Source organism: Erpetoichthys calabaricus, chromosome 11, assembly GCF_900747795.2.
Source record: "Erpetoichthys calabaricus chromosome 11, fErpCal1.3, whole genome shotgun sequence".
NCBI lineage: Eukaryota > Metazoa > Chordata > Cladistia > Polypteriformes > Polypteridae > Erpetoichthys > Erpetoichthys calabaricus.
Window position 1 is genome coordinate 126,600,129 of NC_041404.2, and position 25,332 is coordinate 126,625,460.

General features: G+C 36.4%; 1 protein-coding gene across 1 annotated transcript in view; it reads right to left on the minus strand.

Moving 5' to 3' along the window:
* Positions 1 to 25,332, minus strand: part of LOC114660893 (RNA exonuclease 5-like) — a 56,365-nt gene that overhangs the window by 10,452 nt on the left and 20,581 nt on the right. Inside the window, exons 7-14 of the mRNA XM_028813875.2 lie at positions 24,455 to 24,570; positions 23,176 to 23,314; positions 22,565 to 22,659; positions 14,531 to 14,633; positions 3,705 to 3,847; positions 3,490 to 3,613; positions 2,181 to 2,264; positions 1,517 to 1,654 (exon numbers count right to left, since the gene is read on the minus strand). Coding sequence (XP_028669708.2) covers positions 1,517 to 1,654; positions 2,181 to 2,264; positions 3,490 to 3,613; positions 3,705 to 3,847; positions 14,531 to 14,633; positions 22,565 to 22,659; positions 23,176 to 23,314; positions 24,455 to 24,570 — 942 coding nt within the window. The remainder of the gene's footprint in view (positions 1 to 1,516; positions 1,655 to 2,180; positions 2,265 to 3,489; positions 3,614 to 3,704; positions 3,848 to 14,530; positions 14,634 to 22,564; positions 22,660 to 23,175; positions 23,315 to 24,454; positions 24,571 to 25,332) is intronic.

Sequence of the window (25,332 nt, forward strand, 5' to 3'; positions counted from 1 at the left end):
ACCAGGTTCCTGGTGGCATAGATCTAAAGATCACTAAATGTATTCTCTACAGATTCTATAGTCCTCCTGGGAGACACCAATGCTCACATGGGAAATGATGGATATGCAGTAGCTGGTGGGTGTAACTGGGAGGAATTTCCAGTTTGATCAGAATCCAAAATGTTAACTCTGTGTTTCTGAATTTCTATTATTGGCATAGAATATACAATACATTTGGGATCACAGGAATACATTCTGGAATTCTTGTGTAAACAGAGTCCAAATAACAGGCCTGGAGGACCCCAACAGGTACTGAATGTCTGTTGAAGCGTATATACATCACCGAAACATACATATGTCAAAACATCAGAGCATTTTAGTAATGCAAGCATTACTACTAATAAACATAGGCTTAATTTGTAACCTCTACTGTACTGATCCTGTTAAAAGATAATGGCATTCTTAAATGGTTATATTACATTAATGTAAGAATTTTTTAGAATTAGAAAAATCTAAGACAACGAATATTCAGTTAAAAAGATGTCTGCTAGCTAAAATCGAAATAAAATCACGAAATTAAAAGGATGCTTTTCTCTGTGGGTCTTTATAAGTAATCACAGTTCTTTCACAGATACAACACTTTATTAGCAAGTTGTCAGTTGACTTCTTTACAGCCGAGGGGGCAGGACATGGATTACCATCACCTGATCTTTATTTTTTATAGTACTACTCTTAAAGAACAGTTATTTGTCCTAATTACTCCTAATTAAAATATGCGACAATTAATACAGAAGAATGTTATTCCCCTGCATGTTTAATTTGTTTGACTACTTGTTAAAAAATCATTTCCTCACAGTCGGCTGCAGTCATGTTTTGCTGGTAAACTGATGCAAGTACGCAAGTGTTATACAGCAAATTCTGCAAATGTTTATTAATATTGTTTTTTGTGTAATTTATTCTCACATGGTTTAACAATACCACTTTTCAGAAATGGAATCCATTAATTTTATATACTGCCTATGAAGTGAAAAGCCAACCAAATCACTTCCACAATGCAGTCTTAAAAGTTTTCATATTTATAACACAGGGTAGTATGTTTTGAATTTAGAAAACAAAATACAGTTTAAAGCGTTATTTTCCTAGTTTTTGTTACTTTATTTACTCTATTCAGACTGCAGTTACAGCTCTCACACTACATTTATTCAAAAATTACAGCGACAGAAAATCATGAGAGATGTAAATGATAACACTGGTCACAAATTTAAGAATGGATCTGCTCTGTTTTAAAGGTGAAGATTTAAAACATGAAAATCAATATTTATAGCAGTTGTATGAATTTCAATGACCTAAAATAAAATAAAAGTTTTTAAGCTATATTCTAAAATTTATTTTTCCAGTATCCACATCATCTTTGCATATAATACCAGTCTTTCTATGACATTTAGCCAAAATGTACAGATTACTTAATATATTTTTATTACACACCTTTTTTGTAAAATAAAATGTAAAGTTGACACAAATAAAAATATTACCATACCGTAAGAGTCCCATTAATTAAATTAATGGAGGTTATTGGACCACAGGACAGAAAGAGCTTCTTCACACGTTTCATTTCAAAATCCTTATCAAAAGGTCCTGCATAAACTGTGCACATCTGTGCTACTTTTTCCACCATCTGCAAGTTAAAGAAGAGGTACCATTAAAACAGATATATATCATTGCCTGATTCCTCTTAGGTAACTTGGCCACACTGTTGTTCAATAACATTTTAGGCTTCCCCATCTCATTTGTCAGTGTGCCAGACTCCACATTTATACTACAATTCATCCTGTTTTAGCACAAGAGTGTTCAAAGCTGGGAGAAGCAACTTATTCAACTGCAGTTCTGTTTGCACTGTATACCAAATCAAACTGAGGGACTAAAGTTTGTGGAGTTGCAATCTTCTATATTAAAATGCTCTCCCCCAACAGGACTTTAGCCAAGTACAAAATTAAAAATGAAGAACTATACAGTATATTACAAAATAATACGCTGAACAGAAAAGTGAGAACTGAACAACTGTGCTGCCTGCAATATAATAGCGAAACAGAAGTCATTGTTAAGTGACTAAACCATCCTTCCATCCAAAGCAAGGAATCTTTACTTTATTAAAGAAAAAAGCAATATTTAAAAAATAATTAGCAAATGTTTATTCTACTTACCATTTGGTGAGACTGCTCATAAGAGGAAAAATTCACAATGCTAAAAAATCTTGATGGGATTTCTTTCATGGCTTCTTGCAAAACCTGTTAATGAAAGCATTTTTACTGCTGTGTTATTTTGTATAAAATAAGAAACTACACAAATGGTGGAGTAATATACAGCCATTTTCTACGCCAATTAATTCTCAGTTAATTCAGATGTAACATTTCTACCAAAATACAAATTTTCTATTCAAAACATCAGAGAAATAAACTAACTATGTCCTTATGCTCTACGAGTGTGACGTTTTGTCCAAAGGGTGTTTCCTGCCTTGCACCCATTGCTGCTGGCATAGGTTGGGTCTTGTTACACCTCATAACTGGAAAAAACAGGTTAGAAAATGAGTAGATGAAATATTAGGAAAAAAAGATAGAGGCAGAGTTTGCCAATTTACTTATTGATTTATAGCTTTACCGAGTGAAAGTCCCAACTACACAAGCACAGGTATTTCAATGAACCTATTGTCAGCAGTTCCTGACTAAGCCAAAGGGTGGGTTTACCTTTTTTTAAGGCAGAGGGAGGTGGTTTGGCATTAGGATATTTTCCAGCCACATCACATGTATAAAACCGCTGTCTTTTCTCTTTGCATTTTTTTAAAAGGAGCACTTTATTTAGACCATATGCCAGACACAGATGTACGGGATGCATAGCAGTTGCATGCTCAAATAATGTTGTAATGTTTAGTATCATAACATCATTAAACCTACTTAATCCAATTCAGGGTAACAGGGGTCTGAAGCCAACCCAGGCAGCAATGTGTGCAATGCAAGAAACAGCCCTGGGCATTGCAAGGCTCAGTCAAGCACCCACTCTTAGGACCAATTAGGAGTCTTCATGTATTCCTTCAAGCTTAAGCTTATTGTATATGTTTGTATGCATGCAAATTTATATATTTTATACATACAGAGAGCAAGTCTGTGGCTATGTCATCCACAAAGGATGTTTTGATTTTTACTTTTTGTGTTTTTTATTTTTTTTCACTTTCACCTAGAATGCATTATACTGGAACAATACCAAAGCCACTTTACATTATTGTTTAAGCTGCAAGGAACCATTCAGGGTTCTAAGGAGAAATCATGTCTGTTTCTCCCCTAAGACTTCTGTCCCTTAGTGAACATGGGACGCTGGTAAGACAGGAAACACCTTGCATTAGGATAGTTGAGCAGACCAATAAATTATTAACTTTTTTTTATCATGGCAAGAGCATCAGTGTGTTCACCAATGGGTATAATGTTTTGGTGTTTTTACGTATTTATTTATATATCTTACCTCCTTTTCAGATGTGCACTCAATTCTGAGCAATTTCCCCTCCTGGCAAGGTAGGTTATTACCATGATCTTTTTTAACAATATAAATTCCTGGCAAATTCACTTTGTGGAGAGAATCTAGGAGGCTAAGCCAAAACAAAACAAAATTGTAACTTGACAATATTAATAAATAGATATTTCTACATAGTAGCTACAGTATTTTGTATAAATTCATACCTGTTACTTTCAAGCCCATTGCCAAGTGTTTTTTGATGTCTACTGAAAACCTCTGGCTGAACTGGCTCTGTGTACACAAAGGATGGGTCGTGTTCAGAGTTCTGATATTTTCTTAGCAAGTCATCTAGCATTAGTTCTGCCACCTATAGTGATGACGAAAATTACTGCTCTTGCTCAAATGTTCAGGCAATATTACATACTTATATTTTTCAGGTGTATAGATGCTTAAATAATACACATTACATTCATCCTGCATTTAAAACTGTTCTATAGAAGCTGTAGGAGTTTTGTCAGAAAAAATCAGAAAAAAAAATAGTGAACAGAAAAAGATTCAATCATTCTGGCTATTGATCAGATGTGTGTGATTCTATTTTCTAACCCTGCGTTAAGTAGCACATGCTTGTGGATACCTTAAGTGTATTCTGCTAACATTGATCACAAAAGAAAAAGTAGCCCTGGCCAGACACATGTGCTCATGCACATACTGGCATCATTTAAAGTCACTGATCAAATGTTTAAATTTTGATGAAAAAACAGAATGCATGTATTGCACAAAAATCACATTTTTTTAGTGAGAAATTATTTCTTTCCCTATCACATAGGGTTAGAATAAAGTCACAGTCCCTTGTGTCAGTGTGTAAAGGATGGCAAAAAGAGCTGGGCATCTAGAAGTGCAACTGGTCATAAAAATGTTCTACTCCAAAACTCCCAAACAGTGGCTGGCAAACATCCTACTTGGAGAAACCCAGAAAATGACTGTTGAACCAGCAGAGAATTTCTTTATTGAAATCATACTGCACCTTTATTTTTTTGGCATTTGGTATTTTCTGAGAAGAAATTGTCTTTTTGCATGACCTTTGGAGGTCAGAGTGCAAGGTCAGCCATTGTACATCACCCCGGAGCAAGTTTCAGGGTAAGGACCTTGTTCAAGGGCCCAATGGTTCATGTTACACACTATAACAAATGAAATTACAAACCACATAAGAATACAATAAAAAAAACAATACCTCAAATGGTGAACTTTTGTAAATTTATGCCTTCAAATATTATGGAAAAAAACCAGACTTTTTTTAGTGAGCTGCTGATAAAAAGATCCAAGTCACATTATATAACCACTTTATGAAAATCAAACACACAATGAAGGGTTTTGTTGAATATCTCATGATTTGAAAAGTGGTTAAAGATAGAGCTACATTTGAGTAGATTGATTAATCCATATTTCATTTTGTATCATGCAGGTTTTATAAAGAAGAATATTAACATATTCAAGTGGAATGAAATTAAAATATCGTATGATTTCCAATTGCTTTTGTTATGCTTGTAAAGCTGGCATAAATCTCATGTCGATGAAACACACTGCCACACCAAAAGTGGCTCAGTGGAAGTTAATGTAAATGTAGATTTAGTGCAGATGAACAGTAATCTGTAAATCTGTAGGTATTAACATCATCCAACAGCAAAAGTAATTTTATAACAAATTCTGATTTAAAACAAAGAAAATCAAAAATGAAATGTTGAAATCGCACCTCCTATAGTCATTAGTTGTTTAAATCAGTCAACCTGCCGTTTTACCTTAAACAAATCCAACTTGTAGACATTGATCAGTGAGGTACTGCAGCAGTAACTTTTGAAAATGAAACTGAGTGCCAGCAATATGAACTGATGAGGAGGTTATTACAGAAAAAGGTGACACAAAATAAGACAATTAACCAGGGACTATATACAGGTTGCACCTATACATGCTCTCTGGTATAAAGGCAGAGGATTAAAATTAATGTTAATTAATTATTTTCTGATTTTGCAAGCAGTATTATTTTCACACAACTGTTTTCCCCACCAGAAATGAACCTAAAAATGCTCATTATTTTCCGTTTCTATTTGCCTTTAGTATTTTGTTCATTTAAATAAATTAAATTGTTTTAATTGTCACATACAAAAAGTGTGCTTTTTATGTGTTTGATATATTTACACATTTTTTATCATTTAAACTTCTTTAATTTGTTTTAGGACTAAGCACAACAAATGCTTAATGTAAAATCTGTTTATTCAAAACGGATTAATGAAAGCAAAGCATGTGTGTTCAGAATTTTAAAGAAAAAAATGTAAGCAAAATCCAGTTTGCTATTACAGAATAGACTAAAAAGTGATTTTTTTAGAGACAGAAAGAAATCTGTATATAAAATCATGTGCCAAAAGCTTTACACTGTGTAACTAATTAAGAAAGTATTTTTATAATGCACAGCAAGTATTTACTGTTCATACAAGATTATTAATGAAAACATTATTTCCCTACCCTCAATCAGACAAACAAGTAATATGTATAAAATGATGAAGGTCTTGCAGTTTTTGTTAGGTATCCCTCCATTTTCTAATCCCACTTATCCAGGTCAGGGTCTTGGGGAGCTGTAGCCTATCCCTGCAATCATGGGGAGCAAGGCAGGAATAACACAGAGAGGGTGCCCATCCACCACAGAGAGAGTAAGGGGTTTCTTCTTTAATATGTAAAGCATCATCTTGATGCTGCATAAGATAAAACGTGTTTTGCATAACTGAAGTAAAATTAACATGGTGTGGTTTATTTGTACAGCTGCCGTTCTCTGTACGTAAAGCAGAAAGATACAATTCAAATTTACATAAAACTAATCTAAATGGAAACAGTGTCCACCTTTGGAATTTTACAGCATTTCAAATAAATTATCTTTTCTTTACTAATTATATATACTGGCACATAATCTATTACAGTAGTTTAATTATAGAACATTTCTGCTCAGTGTTACCAGGCATCTATCCAGTGTACCATGCTACGCAAAATATATAATCAAGTTTAATTCAATATAGCAGTTGTAAAGTGTATGACAAGAAAAGACTTATCTAAAGTATCCAAACAACTGGAAGTAGACCAAGAATGAATTTTGGTGTTGATTAAACAGAACAAAAAAGGAAATCTTCTTAGGAAATTTCTTTAACATGCCATAGACAGGAAGGAAGGGGTGGAAAGATAAGAAACACAGATTTAAGCTCACATTGGAAATATAGATGAGGGTGCATTTTCATTTTTTGAAGTCTAGGTAATCAAATGGTCCATCATGAAGGAAATGCATCATAACTTTACTTGGTGTGGAAGACAAAGCAAAATAAACTTGCTTGTGTCTCTAAAAGGAAAGAGCTTCCAATGTTACATTGGAAGAAATATATGATGCATATTAAAAAGCAGTTAACACTTTGAAAGTATTTAACTCTATCAATGGTAAAATTAACCAAAGCAATATATCAAAGTTGTTAGTTGTTGCATTAGTGCTCTGTGAAGCTTGATGTTAATGCTCAACAAACTGCAGGAAAACTATTGCTACTGCTCATTGCTATATTTTCTGTTTTTAAAGGGCTGTGTACTTAGTAAGTGGTTACACACCTAGTGCATATTTTCTGACTTTTTACACAATAATATACGACTACAGGACAAGTTTCGAGGTACTTCAGTCTAGTGCAGTTCATCATTTACTACATACAGGCTTTGTCTTCTTTAATAAAAGTGCTTAATTATTTTCTGCTAAACCAGCAGTTGCCATTCATTTACCCATTATTTCACACATAACACAATTTATAAAGGCTGTTTCTGTTTATGGTAATTCTCTTTATATTCATATGACCATTACTTCACAAGGCAAGAGCTACAGTGCTACAGTTCAGCTGGCATGACTGTGCAAGAGTTAAAAGCTATTTGTATTATTTCTGCTTGCACATATCCCAGTTATGTTCACTTAGTTAGGGGTGTATCAAATTGTCAATGGCGATCACTTACACATTTTTGTTTTGTTGAGTGCACTGATGTACCTATGACTGCTGTTCATCTTTTCTTAGTAGTTTTGATTTCAAAAGCTTTAATCTTGTAAGGATGGACTGGACCTGGCAGAGGTCAAATTGCCTGTGTCATGTACGCTTTTTTTTTTTTTATATAACTCCTTTTCCACTTTATTCTTCTTGACCCATACTTATTTATTTTTCAGTTCATTTAGCTTTTAACTTAGATAACCTGAGGGAAAAAATGCAGAATGATCAATGACTACCAGGATTAATAAGATATGCAAACGAGTGTTACAAGGGAAATACTGATTGGTCCTAAAGCTATATTTTTAACTTGCTATCATAACGAAAGTTCACAGTTGCCACTAGAATATCGCAATAACTAGATTATCAAAGCAATGAGATACTAGAAGAAAGGTGGAATTAGTGAATGGGACCAAAACAAAAGAAATGGGAAAGCTCCACCATTGATTATGCTTAGAAATGGATAGAATTTCAGGAATGTGGCAAAGTCTGTATGCAGTATCTTGGTTATTGTCATTCTTTGGTGACCCACCCTTTGAAAAACCTGGCTAACAAAACAGGAACAGCTTCCAATTTGGGAGTTGATTTTAAGAATTTTACTCTTGTGAAGATGAATCGGAACCAGAAGTCTGTATAGTCAATTATCTGCATAGGACAAAATGAGCATTACTCTATTTTGCTAGGCTTTCAGTAGCACACAAGGCCTGTTCTGTGAAAACAACAGGCTTAACAAAGATGCATAAAGTCAACTGTCCTTCCATTAACAACATGTATTCTATCAGAATTAGGGCTGTCAAATTTGCTAAAAATTTAGATTTGAATATTTATGTTAAAAATAAGTTTTCACCAATTGGTCACAACATTAAAACCATTTGCCTAATATTGTGTAGTGTTCCCCTTATGCTACCAAAACAACTCTGACCTGTCAAGGCACGAACTTCACAAGACCTCTCATGGTGTCCTGTGGTATCTGACACCAAGATGTTAGCAGCAGATCTTTTAAGTTGTAAGGTGGGCCCTCCATTGATTTGCCTTGTTTTGTTCAGCACATCTTACAGATACACGATTGGACTAAGATATGGGGAATTTGGAGGCCAAGTGAACACCTCGAATCTTTGTCAAACAATTCCTGAACGATTTCTGCTGAAAGAAACAGCTGCCATAATGGAATATCATTGTCATGAAGGGGTGTTCATGGTGTGCAAAAATCTGTAGGTAGGTGGTACGTGTCAAAGTAACATCCACATGAATGCCAGGACCCAAGGTCTCTCAGAAGAACATTACCCAGTGCATCAGACTGTCTCCATTAGCTTGCCTTCTTCTCACAGTGCATCCTGCTGCCAACTCTTCCTCAGGTAAACTACGAAAACTCACCCGGTCATCCACGCTAAAATAAAATATGATTCATCAGACCAGGCCACCTTCCCCCATTACTCCATGGTCCAGTTCTGATGCTTGTGCTCATTGTAGGTGCTTTCAGCATTGGACAGGGGTCAGCAAAGGCACTGTGTGTTCTGATACCTTTCTCTCATGGCTAGCATTATGTTTTTCAGCAATTTTTGCACAGTAGCTCTTTTGTGGGATTGGACCAGTGTGGATAGCCTTTGCTTCCCACGAGGATCAATGAGTCTTGAGTGCCCATGACCCTGTCATCATTTCACTTGTTGTCCTTCCTTGGACCACTTTTGGTAGGTACTAACCAATGCATTTTGGGAAAACCCATAAGACCTGCCATGTTGGAGATGCTCTACCCCAGTCGTCTAACCATCATAATTTGGCCCTTGTCAAAGTTGCTCAGATCCTAATACTTTTTCTGCTTCTAACTATATATATTGTTGCCTAATATATCCTAAGCCTTAACATGTGCCATTGTAACAAGATCCATCGATCCACCCATTTTCCAACCCGCTGAATCCGAACACAGGGTCACGGGGGTCTGCTGGAGCCAATCCCAGCCAACACAGGGCACAAGGCAGGAACCAATCCCGGGCAGGGTGCCAACCCACCGCAGGACACACACAAACACACCAAGCACACACTAGGGCCAATTTTAGAATCGCCAATCCACCTAACCTGCATGTCTTTGGACTGTGGGAGGAAACCGGAGCGCCGGAGGAAACCCACGCAGACACGGGGAGAACAAGCAAACTCCATGCAGGGAGGACCCGGGAAGCGAACCCAGGTCTCCTAACTGTGAGGCAGCAGCGTTACCACTGCACAACCGTGCCGCCCCTTCATAAAAAGATAATCAATGTTATTGACTTCACCTGTTAAGAGTTTTTTTTAAGTTGTAGCTGGTTAGTGTACCTTTTAGCATATCTCAATGTAGGTTAAAATTATGTGCGCTATGGGCAAGCTTGTGCTTTATGTGCTTTTTTTTCCCCCAATACTTCATTAATATTTTTACTTTTTTCCTCTAGGTGTGTGTGTTCAGCATGAAGTGCTATTAACTCATCGACTGCTCTCTAAAACAGTGTTTCTAAAGCATTGAGTTGTGGGCTGTCGCTGGTCAGTCACGAGCTGCTATTATTTATGTTAGTGAGTAGCTCTGGAATCACACTCAATCTCCCCCTCCTGCTCTGATGATCACGGTCGATTCAACAAAGGGGCCAATCCCTGTTGAAGATACTTGCACAGAAAAAAGTGGGTCATGACACCAAAAAGGTTGAGGAACATTGTCCTAAAAGATGTAAATGACAATGGCAATTTTAAATGAATAGGAAAATTGAAAACACTACCCTTCACAAAATCAGGGTTCACTGTGAGTGCTAAGTGATGTAATTAAAGAAAAAGTGAAGCTGGGCATACTGCCTCTTTTCTACCACTGACTGCCTCCAGCAAAAGTCATTAAATGTAACATTGCCTTAAGAAATTGCAAAAAACACAGAAAAGAACCCAACACTTAAAGTGAGATAAGGAATGCAATGACACAGCGTTGACACAGACAAAAGACCATGTGACAAAGACAATGAGTACTTCAAGTTAAGCAAAGCTCTCTAATTAAATCCAGACCATGGAGCCCACGCAGCATTGGTATTGTAAAACTGCCTTATCTTTGTCAGGATAAAGAAGCTTTAGGCAAGATGAAGAAGGGGCCTGAGTTGCCTCGAAAGCTTGTATATTGTAATCTTTTTAGTTAGCCAATAAAAGGTGTCATTTTGCTTGGCTTTTCTCTACATCAGTGGTTCCCAAAGTTGACTGGTCTCCGACCCACCTAACAAAAACTGCCAAATTCGGGACCCACCTCTTAGCCGTCTTAAAAAGGGGGCATAAAATATTGGTAACGCTCAGATTCAATAGTAGCGAGTCGCGGAACTACTTAATGGTGTCTTATTTGTTCGGGCTGTTTATTTTGTTTAAAGTATTTTTTTCATTTGACATTAATTTGTTATCATCACAGACAACATATATTGTACTTTAGCTCACAAACAGTCACTATGGAAATTTAAGCGTCACCAATATGAATGAAGGACTTTTCAAATAAGAAAAAAAACAACTAAGTTACAATTTTTTATTACTTAAATACCTACAAGGACTGTTATTTCAATGAGAAGGGTGTATTTGTTTCCTATTTTTTGTCATTACAGCTTTAGCATCAACTTCAATTTTAGTTACTTTTAATCGCAGTGAGTTTGATACGTCCAATTTATTTCGGTATTTAGTTTTAATGCTGATCATAGCCGAAAATTTGGCCTCACATAGATATGAGGTACTGAAGGGGAGGAGGACTTTTATAGCTTCATCAAACAGGCAAGGATAGTTCCCAGCAACTGAGAGCCAGAATTTCGTTAACTGCTTGCGATTGAAACTATTTTTCAGTGACATATCTTCTGATAAATCAATGAGTTCTTCACTTGCTTTTGTTGACATACTACTTGGTAGGCGGTCTTGAAATGGGTTACAAATCCAATTCAACGAGTCAAGCTTTTTCATCTCTTCCCCGAAATAGGCATCAAAGTTATTTTTTAACAATGATAAATGAGTGGAAATTGCAGACAGTACGTTCGTCTTTGGCTGCACTTGGTTTTCTATAATAAAAGTTTCAAGAGTTTCAAAACAATCATACTTGCCATCCTCAATACAACTTTTCCACAACATAAGCTTTTTCATAAACGCTCAAATTCTATCGTGAACTGCAAAAATGTCTGATTCGTTTGAACCTTGCAAATACAAATTGAGTTCGTTTAATTTCGAAAAAATATCCGCCAAGTATGTGAGCTTGAGAATGAATTCTTTGTCCAGTAGAGATTCAATATATTCAGTTTTTCCTTCCAAGTAAATTGTAACTTCATTGCGTAATTCCACTAATCGTGTCAGTACTTTCCCCCTGGATAACCAACGTACCTCCGTATGCAGAAGAAGAGATGTATGAAGACTACCCATTTCTTCACACAGCTTTTGAAATAAACGTGCTTGTAAGGGTTTTGTTTTAATATAATTTACAATTTTCATAGCTGTATTTAGTACTGTTTTGAAATCATTAGGTAATGCTTTTGAAACCAGTGCTTCTCTGTGAAGGCTACAGTGTGTCCACAAAGCACAGGGGCTTTGTTTAAGAACTCTTGTAACGACACTGCTATTTTTCCCGCACATAGCCCGCGCACCGTCAGTGCATATACCGAAACAGTTCTTCCACTGTAAACCTTTCTCTTTTATATAGGAATCAATTGCATTGAAAATTTCATCGGCCGTTCCACGACTAATTGGCTTGCAGAACAAGATTTCTTCATGCGCGTCGTTTTGCCATATATAACGCACAAAGACAAATAGTTGAGATAGGTCTTGCACGTCAGTAGACTCATCTAGTTGTAGCGTATAATATTTACTACAAACTACCCTCCGGATTAATTCGTCCTCTGCCCATTCAGCCATTTCGTCGATTCGTCGTGCAACAGTATTATTGGACAGTGGTATGCGCTCGATTTCCTTTACTTCTTTTTCTCCAAACATCGCTCCAACAGCATCTTTAATCGATGGTAACACTAAATCTTCGCCAATGGTATGAGGCTTTCCTGCTCTGGCGATCCTTAAGCTAATGAGGTACGAGGCATATACAGCATTTTCATTAATATTAATGAAATGTGAAACAATATTTTTTGAAGATTTCATATCCAACAATTTTCTTTGAAAAAAATCTACTGGCTTATTCGTAAAATGGGAATGCTTTCCTTTCTATATGACGCGTCAACTTACTTGGGCGCATACTTTCGTTCGCTAATATTTCATAGCAAATCACGCATTGAGGACGCGGATCTATCGTATCATGATTCCAAGTGAATCCTAGTTTTAGATATTCAGGGTCATATTTTCTTACAACTTTCCGTCGTTTCGATTCATGCGAACTCGTTGAGGGAGCTTGGAAGTCAGCCTCAGTGCCACTTTTGTCATTTATAAGAACATCTTCCGTCTTTTCATCACAATCAACCGGCGGCGGCGACGTAGTTTTTGCTATCCGTTTCAACCACTTTTCCATTATTATTTTCAAACGTTAATAATTGTTTTTAAAAAGATTATAAGGGCATACGTTAACGAACACAACACAACGTGACAAAGAATGTCACAAAAACAAAAGACGTCCGGCTGTTAGCCCGATCGGTCGGAATATCGTCTTATGTTTCAGGGCCCACTCAATATTCGCATAGTTTGGGAAATGCTGCTCTACATTCATAATGGCTAACACAGTACAACGCCCTAGTACTCAGGATAAAGGAAAACTATAAGTACACTAGCTAGTAAGCAGGAAGTTAATGACCCATTTTTTCATATTTAACTGGTACTGTATAACGAGCTCATGAATAACCATGTCAGGTAATCTTTCATCTTTAACAAATTTTCAGATAATTTGAACCACTAGTGTGCAACTCAAGGCCCTTTTGTTTCCAGTCTTCTCTCAGCAACTGCTGTGCATTAGAGCAAGGCCAAGCTGACCGCAATCTCACACTAAAATTCCAGGACAGAAACAATAAAGAAAAGAACCTGTAAAAATCAGGGAACTCGAGAAAACCTGTAAATGAACTAAGAGCTCAGTGGTAAAGTTTGTCTGTCCGGTGCCTCTTCTTTTATGTCAATATATATGCGGTTGCAATATTCTATAATCCTTGTGTTTATAAATAAATTGTACTGTTCTGTTTCTTAAAATAAGGGTAACTCATCTACCTCATTGCAAGTCTTTAACAGCTGAAAACTCCCATCTGTACAGAAAATTAAAGAAAGTAAACTTGGATCCAATAATGAATGAATTGATTAACCACAATTAATCCATTGCTTTTTCTTACACGAGAGTCTAATTGTTGCACTCTGCACAACCATCTTTAGGCTTTATGCAGAAAGTAAGTAAACTAAGGGACTTCATTGTCAGCTGTTAAATTCGATCAATATTCTGTGTATCTGTTTTGTATAGTGCTCGGTCCTATGCTCATTGTACATTTTTTAAAACATGCATGATCAAGACAATGTGTGACTAAAGAAGTAAACAAAGCAGTTGGGGGTCAATAAAACATTTGTGCAGCAGCAGCAGGTGTATGCAGACTTTGTCATAAAAAAAAACACTTTATAAGATCCTTAATCTTAGTCTGATGTTATTGTTATTTGTTTATTATCATGTACCCTGTATAACCAATTTCCTGGCACCTCAGCTTTGCAGGTATTAGCTTCAAGAATACACTTTCCTGTGTTCAAATCTCATAGCTGGTCACTACCAGTTTGGAGTTTATCTGAGGTGGTATTCAAATTGTTTCCTTTTACATCACCAAAGACATGTACGTTACACTAACTGGTGTTTCCAAACTGGACCCATATTATTGCGCATGGGTGTGTGTGAATGAGTCTTGTGAAGGACTAACATCCTCTCTATGACTATTTATGGCCTTGTGCCCAGTGCTGCTGGGATTGGGTATGCTACACCCAAACTCCTGATTTGAGTAAATCATGTTTGAAAATGTAATGTTATGTTGTAACTAATTTCCAATTTAGAGATAATAAAATTCAAAATTTTGACATACCTGTTTGGGTCCTTCTCTAATAAAATACTGAGCCAATCCAAGTGCTGCCATAGCATCCTCACATGGATCATGACCAGTTCTTGCTTCACACTGAATTCTCCATCTGCATTAATATATAAATAAACCAATAACTTACAAACCACATACATAATTCATATATAATCCTGACATTTGTAAGAATAATGAAAAATCCTTCCGTATTCTCATAAATATGCACATACAAAAGCGAACACAAAAATAGACACTTAAAAATGGTTTATATACCTACTTAGTAGGGGTTTCTTTTATAATTATACATTAAATATAATCATCAATTATGGTACTTAGATTCAAAATATAATTAATACTCCTCTAAATTAAATTCCCTACCACAACATTTGACTTGTTCCTGTCATTACTAATACAATAGCAGATAAAAACTACAACAGTGACATACTTGGAATGCACCACCATATCAATATGCATGCATGCTGTAGAAAATTCTTAACCTTGGAGAACAAAGTAGATTGGTTGACATATCATTTTGTGTCTTTGAAAAGGCTTTACATAAAGCAGATCCTTTCAAATGATGGAGAGCAATGAAATCACAGGCCTTCCAAACAGCATGGACTGACATTATTAAAAGATATACAAAAAGCTTTTTGTCTCTGGCCTGCTCTGAAAACTAAATAATATTAATAGGCAAAACAGAATTAACCCTGTGTACTATGTGACAAATTGGAAATCTGAACTGTCCAACAAAATCCCTACAAACATTTGTAGCACAGATTTTGTGAATGCATTTTACTACTCAATTGATAAACGAAGACCCTGGATTTCAAAGTTACCTTGAAAAGTTAGTATTGTGGTGTAAAGTCCTACCTCACCTTGCATACACTGCCTTAGGATAGAAGACAGACAGATAAATGAACAGACTGACATATAGCACTTTATTAGTCCCCAGGGGGAAATGTGGCTTTTTACAAAGGCTCAATTAAGCAAATAAATAAATGATTTATAATGACTTATAGATTAACAACAACACAAAATCATGACATTAATATCTAAAATAAAACCAACAACCCACCCCTTAAACACAGTCCTACAAAAACTAGTAAAAGGCTCAAAGACTGTCTTGGTAACAACCATTATTAACACAATGAATAGTTCTTAGCTGGCTGGCACAGTTCAATGCAGTAATGTTGACTGTCAGACTATCATTACAAAAATGTGTTTAATAACGGGCAGCACGGTGGCGCAGTGGAGTTTACATGTTCTCCCTGTGTTTGTGTGGGTTTCCTCCGGGTACTCTGGTTTCCTCCCACAGTCCAAAGACATGCAGGTTAGGTGCATTGGCGATTCTAAATTGTCCCTAGTGTGTGCTTGGTGTGTGTGTGTGTGTGTCCTGCGGTGGGCTGGCGTCCTGCCTGGGGTTTGTTTCCTGCCTTGCGCCCTGTGTTGGCTGGGATTGGCTCCAGACCCTGTAGTTAGGATATAGTGGGTTGGATAATGGATGTGCTTAATAACTATTCAAAAATTTAACTTACTACTAAAGTTTCAGTCCTTTCACACTGACCATGGTACAGAAACAGTGTTAACTTGTTTTGTCAATAACATTCTAATATCATCTCAGAAAGAAAAATCTGCACGTTTTATGCTGTTAATTTTAAATGCAATGGCTGATGCTACTCACCATTGTATTCTGGTTAAATATCCTTGAAAATCATGCACTTCCCTCCACTAACTGACTTCACTAACTGAAGTTCATATTTATCAAATTAATTTCATGTATGTACAGAAACATGATGTTAGTAGTTCATTGTTAAATATGTTGTCCATAACAGACAATTACATGCTGCTGCCTGAAGATCTTTTTAGTAAACATAACATCTGCCTTTACTGCATTTATATGCAGATGATGTTCAACTCCATTCTTCCTTTAAATCAAATTATTTTTTCCTGTTTTGTCCTTAATTAACTGTGTAAATGAGTTCAGAGTAGAGGCATGCAATAACTTTTTGTTTTTTAATATTGACAACATAGAATGTTATCAATTGGTGCAAATTATGCAGACTATTGATTATTACTTTAGTTAGCAAGCTCAGCAAGTGCTGGCCCGTGTTTCTTTAAACAAAAGCCATTCAAACAGCAATCCCATTTACATTTTAGGTATTAAAAGTAACCTTGAGATGATTTAAAGTGTACAGGAGTATGTGTGTAGGTTGTATGCAAATACTATGCAATTATATATAAGGGAGTTCTATGGATTTTTATGCATGCCACCTATTGATAATTTTACCTAAATTAAAATCTGTGCCCTAACTAGGTGTCTATATTCTGTTGGATGGAATTCAATTTTATTGGATTGGGGGGTGAAATGGTTTAAAGAAGACTGATTTTAGTTTATCTTTTTGTTTAGTGATTGTTTAGTCATCTTTGTTCGAGTGTCTTTGTGTTCCAGAATATGTGTATGTTTTTCGTGTTTTGTTTAAGAGCTGCAGTACTGTGGGGAGTGGAAAGATAGAAACCATTTCCTAAACTGGCAGTTAGTAGTGCTCAGAAGAAATAGGGCTTGATCAATCTACAGCGTTGAGCAAAAGTGCTTCATGTGAGCAGAGCTAGCCAACTGAAGTGCAGTTGGGTGGCTCAGTGATTGCCTGCCATAAAGGAGCTACAAGGTTATCTCCTACGAGCTATTTTATTCAACTTCTATGGCGGGAAACTACAGCAGGTTATAACTACAGATCACTTAATTCATGTGGATTCAGTATAGTACTCAGTGCACAATAAATTCAAGTTTTTCTTATTGGAACTTTCTGGACATAGAAGACAATTTGTACATTCATTCCTAGTAGAATTGCCTGCAATGGCTATTAATTAAATCATTCTAATTGTAGTCATCAATTAATTCAAAATTAAACTGAGGAATTCATTAGTGGAACCACACAACATCTGTTCTTAAGTCATTACATTGGCTCCTAGGAATGTTTTACGGTGGATTTAAAATACTTCTAACATATGAAGCTGCAAATGGCTTGGGCAAAAATATACTTGGAATCACCTGCCATTTTGAATCAGGAATGCCACAATGGTCTTAGCATTCAAATCCAAGCTAAAGACTCATTACTAGCAAGTGCTCATTTGAGCTGCCAATCAGCTGTTCAAAACTCTGTTTGTTAGTCATTTGCACACAAATAAAAGTTTGGCAATCAAAATGAACTCTTACTGACTACTTGTTTTGTTTGTTTTCTGATGTGGTACTTGGTGTCACTGTTACATTGCCAAGCTACTTCCTCTGCCAATGGAAAGTGTTCCTTGAAATACTAAAAGCTTGAGAATTTAATGATATAAGGATTAAACCCATTTTTTTATTACACTGACTAGCACATACTTATAAAAATGTGGAATGGTCATGTGGGGGAGATTGGGCACTGGTTATTCTTGATCTGCAAAACTGTGACTATACATGTTACAACTGATTGTGAACGCCCTAGATTTATTTTGTCTAGGAAAATTGTAAAGCAGTGTTTAGGGTTTCCTCTCTTGCAATGTTAACTGTCCATATCTCAATTATAATATTAATATAATTTACATTGTAATTATTTGTTTATATTATTAATTGAATTTACATTAAATACACAGTAAGAGGCACTAATTTTTTTTTAGATTCTCTTCACCCCAACCTCTGAAAATTCTGTTTTTACAATTAAGTAATTTTGGAACTCTTTGTATACTGGATTAACAGGCCATGCAGTACTATTATCAACAAGTAGTCAGCTGCCTCTGGGTTAGTGAGGGACTGCCCAAGCATGGTTCAGTGATGTTTTTTTCTTTTTATGGTTAATGTTGGGGTCTATGTTTTGCTTTGTCCCTTTAGCCCAACTAGGCACCTCTTTTCTCTTTCACTATCTCTTTCCTTTAAATTATTCATGGTGCTATTTGTGTATTTTTATTTTTTTCCGATTTAGGTTCCATTTGACTTGCTTCTTTAACCATTTTTTGTATAAATGTAATTGCAAAAAATGTGTGTTTATGTGCTGTTAATGTATTACAAATCTAAATAATTGAAAGCCCTCTGAGCCAGTATTCAGCAGAGTGATATGCAAAAATACACTATATATATATATATATATATATATGGAAGAGAAGGTCTGTGATACGGTTTGCATATTTGCAGCTGGAGATCCACAAAGGGAGACAAAATGAATCACGTATCATAAAGTAGTTTTTATTCCTGAGCTTTCAACCCCTGCCAGGGGTCTTCATCAGAGGATAATGCTTAGACTTACAAGAATCAAAGGCAATATATAGCAAAACATTACGTGGAGGGGGGGGTGGGTGGCTAAGTCAGTGTGATGGGGGTGGGGGGTATTGGGTGTACAGTTTATTTATTATGAACATGTTCTTCTTAAGTTTGCATATGCTGGATTAATCGGAGCTTACAGAGAAGACGCCAAAAACTCAGCAAACAATTGAATTGAATCAGAACCCCCACCCCACCTGGCACTCACTCCCTTATCACCACAAGGTGTCTGAAGGTACAGCGCGCATCCTGGCCAAGTCAGGCGTCAGAATAGCACACAAACCCACGAACAATCTGCGCACGGTCCTGTTTAATGCTAAAAACAAGAAATCGATAGCAGAAACACGAAACGCAGTTTATAGCATTCCATGCAGTTCTTGCTCAGCAGTATACATAGGACAAACTTCAAAAAGAATCGCAACATGTATACAGGAACATCGCAACGCCGTCAGAAGAAAGGACTCACTTTCATTGATCTACACGCATACTAAATCAACAGGACATACATTTAACTGGGACAATGTACAAGTAAAATTTAAGGCCAGCACTAAAAGTGCCAGAGAGTTGGCCGAATGTTGGCTATCAAATGAGAACGCCATCAACAGACACTTGGACATAAATCCAGCATATGCAAACTTAAGAAGAACATGTTCATAATAAATAAACTGTACACCCAATACCCCCCCCCCCGCAATGTTTTGCTATATATTGCCTTTGATTCTTGTAAGTCTAAGCATTATCCTCTGATGAAGACCCCTGGCAGGGGTTGAAAGCTCAGGAATTAAAAGAACTTTATTATATGTGATTCATTTTGTCTCCCTTTGTGGATCTCCAGCTGCAAATATATTATATATGTACTGTGAGGGATGGCCAGCCATATATTCCGGCCCACACCTCCAAGCCGCCAGATGGAGCCCTCCTAGCAGTATGGAGGTTCCCCGAATTCCAGCAGGGCCTCATGGACCATGTAGTTTTTATAAACAGCCCTGCTGGATACCATTGGGACCACCAGGAGCCACTGTAGGGAGGCTTGGGGAATGCTACGTGCCATATAACCCGGAAGTACATCCTGATCACATGGCCAGAAGGAACGACGTGCTTCCGGGATGAAGAAAAGGACTTTTTATCTGACCCGGAAGTGATAACGAATCATGGACTGCAGGGTTGGAACCACTTCCGGGTCAGGAAATATAAAAGGACCTTGGGAAAGCCCAGACGCTGAGCTGGGAGGAAGGGTGGCTAAGTATCTGGGAGAGGAGGATTGGGATTGAGAATTGTAGTAGTATTGTTTATTGTATGTGGAGTGGAGGGTGCTTAGTGCACATTATTGTTATAATAAAAATAATAAGTATTGCACTTTTACCTGGTGTTTGGCGTGGTACCTGAGGGTTCAAGGGAGCGGTAGCGCCCCCTACTGTTACAATATATATACAGTGGAACCTCGGTTCACGAACGTCTTGGTACACGTACAAAATCGGTTTACGACCAAAAAGTTCGACAAACTTTTGCCTCGGTTCACGACCACACACTCGGTATACAAACAAGCCAGTTTCCCTTTCGGTTTGTACATGTTCAGTCTCTCCCTGTGCATTTCCTGTGCAGCGAGCAAGAGAGAGCGCGCGACACACACCCACATAGAGGCAGCGCGAGAGAGACGCACACACACAGGCAGCGCGAGAGAGAAAGAGACGCAGACACACAGGCAGCGCGAGAGAGAGACGCAGACACACACAGGCAGCATGAGAGAGAGAGAGAGACGCACACACACAGGCAGCATGAGAGAGAGATAGAGAGAGAGACGCACTCACAGGCAACGCGAGAGAGAGATAGAGATAGAGACGCACTCACAGGCAGCGCGAGAGAGAGGGCTGGACGCATAAGGTAGGAAGGCAGTTAAGAATGCACTGGGCTTCATTTTGTTTTAATTTCTGTTTACAGCGATCGGTTCGTAGCGTGCATTGTTGCAATGTTACTTTTTTTGGTGGCTTATTAAATTACAGATTTTTTTAAATGTTCATTTTTTTCCCTGTGCTTAAAACTCATTAAAAAAAAAGTGTTTTTAGCCAGCGGTTGGTAGCGCTGTAGCGCAAACTATTGCACTGTTAGTTTTCTCTGTTGTTCAAGGTTTTCTCAGTGTTATTCAATGTTTTTACATTTAGTTTACTATTACGCTGTGCATTCTATGGTTTAATTAACTATATTTGTGCTTAAAAACTTAAAAAAAAAAAAATATTTACATACAGTTTGTATGGTCTGGAACGGATTAATTGTATTTACATACAATCCTATGGGGGAAATTGCTTCGGTTCACGACCAGAGTTTTGGAACGAATTATGGTCGTGAACCGAGGTTCCACTACATATATACACACACACACACACACACACACATATATACACTGTATATTGCAGAGGTGTCAAACTCAAATCATGGAGGACTGCCATGGCTGCAGTTTTTCATCTAACCATTTTTTTAAAATTTAGTAACCAGTATTTCCCTGCTAATCAACTTATTTTGCCTCAATTGTTTAATTTTTTTCCTTAATTAGCTGCCAGACAATAACGAGATACAAAATAAGCCAAAAGAAGACCAGCTAACTTGTGTCTATCATACAATACCCACAAATAAGGTGAAGTTCTTAGTAATGTTGATCTTCTCAGATCTACAAAATATTTTGACAGTTTTCTTAGAAAGAAGAAAATCAACTGTTTTGGAAATGCCTGCTGTGGTAGTTTGAGAGCACAACCAAAGCATAGAATGAAATAACGGCTTTAATGAACAACAAGAATCAGGTTCTTCTTAAGAAAGTGGTTAGAGATTGAGGCCCTGACTAAGCTGGTCGTATGTTGGCTCACTTCACATCTCATTCTACTTAGCTGTGATTTAAGGAAAAAAGAATCAAGTTAGAAAAACAAGTCTTAAAAAACACTGCAATTAAAACGAAGGGAAAATAAGTCAATTAACAGCAGATACTGGTCAATTATAAAGATGGGAGAAAGTAAGACCTGCAGCCACGGTAGCCCTCTAGGATCAGAGTTGGACACCTCTGGTATATTGCAGTCATAATTGTAAGAAAAAGGCATTTAACAAAGAAGACAAACATACCATTATAATCCTTAAAAGTATTTATGCTTTAAAGAAACTGCAAAGAAAGCCAAGGTGTCAGCGAGTACAGCTTCCTATACATTAAAATAGAACTTGGAAACTGAAGGAAACTCTGACAGGAACAGGTCTGGCAACTTGTCCAGTGAGGAACCTATTACACAGGGTTTTGACTCTCAGAAACTTTTCTTCTAATTCTGTTGTGGCTGTGAATCTGACAGACCTGTTCCTTTCGAGTTTCCTCTGGTTTGGGATGGACGGGGGATGTTCTGAAACCTTTGACTGGTATTATGTATTTTGAACAGAATATACAGCTACTTGCAGACCCCCGTGACCCTGTGTTCGGATTCAGCGGGTTGGAAAATGGATGGATGGATATACAGCTACTTCATCTGTCCATATATCTGTTCATTTTGAACTCTACCACTGAAGCTTCTATACTACAATATAGAATTCTGTTATTGTTATTAGTAAACTATTATTTCTTTATAAATCTTGAGGCTCATTGGTCAAGGTAATTGATGTAGTTTACTCATATATGCTAGTTCAAACCTAATGTACAAAAATAAAGGATGGGTAAACAAAAGTTAGGTTAAATATTAAACCAAGGAATGCACTACATTGCTTTGTGTAAATGCTATCTTCCTTACCCCAGCACAGCTCCTGCCAAGAACTTCAGCTTTAATTTTCTGCCAAAATTGCGAATAAAAAGCAATGAGGTATCAAGGATATATGGATGAGTCATCTGCAAATTAAAATAAATTCTTTAATAATTATGTACAATAAATATTACTACTGAACAAACTGGACAGCTTACATTGCTTCCAGTTATTTGCAATGAAATACTGGAATGCTCCCATCAATTTGGACTTCTTAATACAAAATTGATTTATTTACCAACAGTAAACTACAATTAGCTTTTAATACATGTGGAAACACAAAGCACACTGTTTAGTAAGACTTAAAATATCTAGTTCCTCAGAACTGCCTCAATTGTTCTGCCTTGGTTCCCCCTCAAGACCGTAACAACATTATTTATTAAAGAGAACGAGATGAACAAAACTTTTAATTGAGACCCACATCTACAACAAGAATGAATAGTATTCTGTTCAAGCCTCTGAATTGAATCAGAAGAAAAACATAAGGGGCTATGGCAAACAGGATTAATTAAAAAGAACTTTGCAGCATACGTGTATAGTTCTACCAACTATCTTTGGAAAAGCACACTTAAAACAAATCATGCAATATGTGACTTACATACCTCCAAAGCCTGCAAATCAAAATTTAGGGAATGACCAACAAGAACAGCATTGCTGGGCAGAAGCTTCTTTAATTGTTTTTGCACATCCTGGAGAGTTGTTGTTATTGGCTTCAGTAGAGCTTCAGTTATTCCAGAAAACCTGTGAATACCTATTAGTTATTTACAGTACATTTCAACAATTTTGCAATGTCTGAAGGTGGGAAGCAGCTTAATATTTGGAAATAACCTTTCTTAAAATCCAATAAAAAATATCATTAAGCAGTTAATATGACTGCTAATATGTTTGTTGTGTGTCATAGAGCAAACATTGCAAATGTTATTATTATTGTTGTTGAAATACATTCGACCATCTCCCTCCCTCAGTCTCTCCTTTACTTCACCGGTCACATTTTTTACCTATACTGTACAATTAAAATTATTGTTTCTATTCAGATTATATTATTATTATTGAATATTATTATTCAGATTATTGTTTAGGTTGATGTGTGAAAAATATATAAAAGTGCAGACTCACTAAAGGCAGGAAGGGTGAACAGAAAATGTTATGGGTGCTGACTCCCATTATGCCTTTAAAGGGAGTCTTCAGAAAAGAAAAACAAAAGCGGAGATAAGATTTACATGATGGTAATAATTTCTGAGATAAAGGATAAAATGGGAACAAACAATCTGTCATGGATAAATGGAAAATAAGGACAAGAAGGGGAGCCCAAAGAAGACGAGGATGAAAATGGTATTGAGTGACAACAGAAAAATGTACCAGAAAGCCAAAAATAGGCATATGGAAGAAGTGTAATATGTCAGAATTCTTTGTGGGAAAGGGCCATTGTTTCTACATAGAACTTTGAACATTTTGGGATTCAATAAATCTGCTATTCCTCAAAGATTTTAGGACGTTTATAATATTAAAAGTATCTCTTGCTGTAACTTTTATGTTGTTACTCACAATATAATAATGTTCATCTGATATCAGACTTTTGCAGCACACATCTACTTAAACTCTCACAGCAGAATTAACCCATTAATAACTAGTTATTTCATTCCATAATATGCTGTTTCCATAAAATGATTATGATAGTTGTTAGTGTTTTGCATATATCTTAAGTATTAACACATCCAAATGAATAATTAAAAAATGTAAAGATTCTGATTGAAACATTTTACATCAAATATTTTTGTGTTTATAATAAGTAATGTTTTGTAATGCTTTGTCTACAGTGGATAAACTCAGTTAATGTTAATTATTATCATCAATTTAAGTTATCATAATTTACTGCCATACTTTGTGAGATAGTCAACAATCCTTTCCTTTGGTTTCACAAGTTCATCCATTATGCACTGCCCGTTGTTGTCCACCAATGAGACACGTGTCAACTTCATTCCCTTGTCTGTTGCACACTAAAAAAAAAAAAACAAAAAAAAAAAACCATTAAGGCACTAATAATACTACTACTAATTTGAAAGTAACAGAAAATGTACAAGATAAAAGCATATTAAATAATGTTTAGTGGCATCCTCTATTTTCAGATAAAATATCGAATTATGTATTTTGCATTACTCAACACAAGGATTTTGATGCAACAAGACAAGCACCACAGTAAACATGTCACACGACTAAACGTGTGTGGAGTCTGTCAGCAGACATGGATAGCAAATATTCAACATTCTAATGTTTTCTGAAATCACTGACGTTTCTGATCACTTCTTTTACTGTGAGATGTAAAAGTCTGGATAACCCTGATCACATTTTCTGTTACTGCGAAATGTTAAATGAGTAGAAAATGATTTGATTTCTAAAAGGCAAAAATTAAAGATGAAAATTCTTTTCAGTATTTTAAGCAAGATTAGTGCATTATATTTATTTTGTACAATTGTGGAGTGAAAAAGAGCACAATGCAAAAGTTTGGGCACTCAAAACTCTTAAGAGTTCTCAGATACCTTTTACCAAGGCCTCAGACCTTACTTAACTTGTTAGGTCTATGGCTTGCTCACATTCATGGTTAGGAAAGGCTATGTGATGCAAATGTCTAAGCTATATAAATTCTCTGACTCCTCAAACCATGTCCTAACAACTGGCAGCCATGGGCTCCTCTAAGAGGTGCCTAGTACTCAGAAAAATAAAATAATTGATACCCACAAAGTTGGGTGGCACGGTGGCGC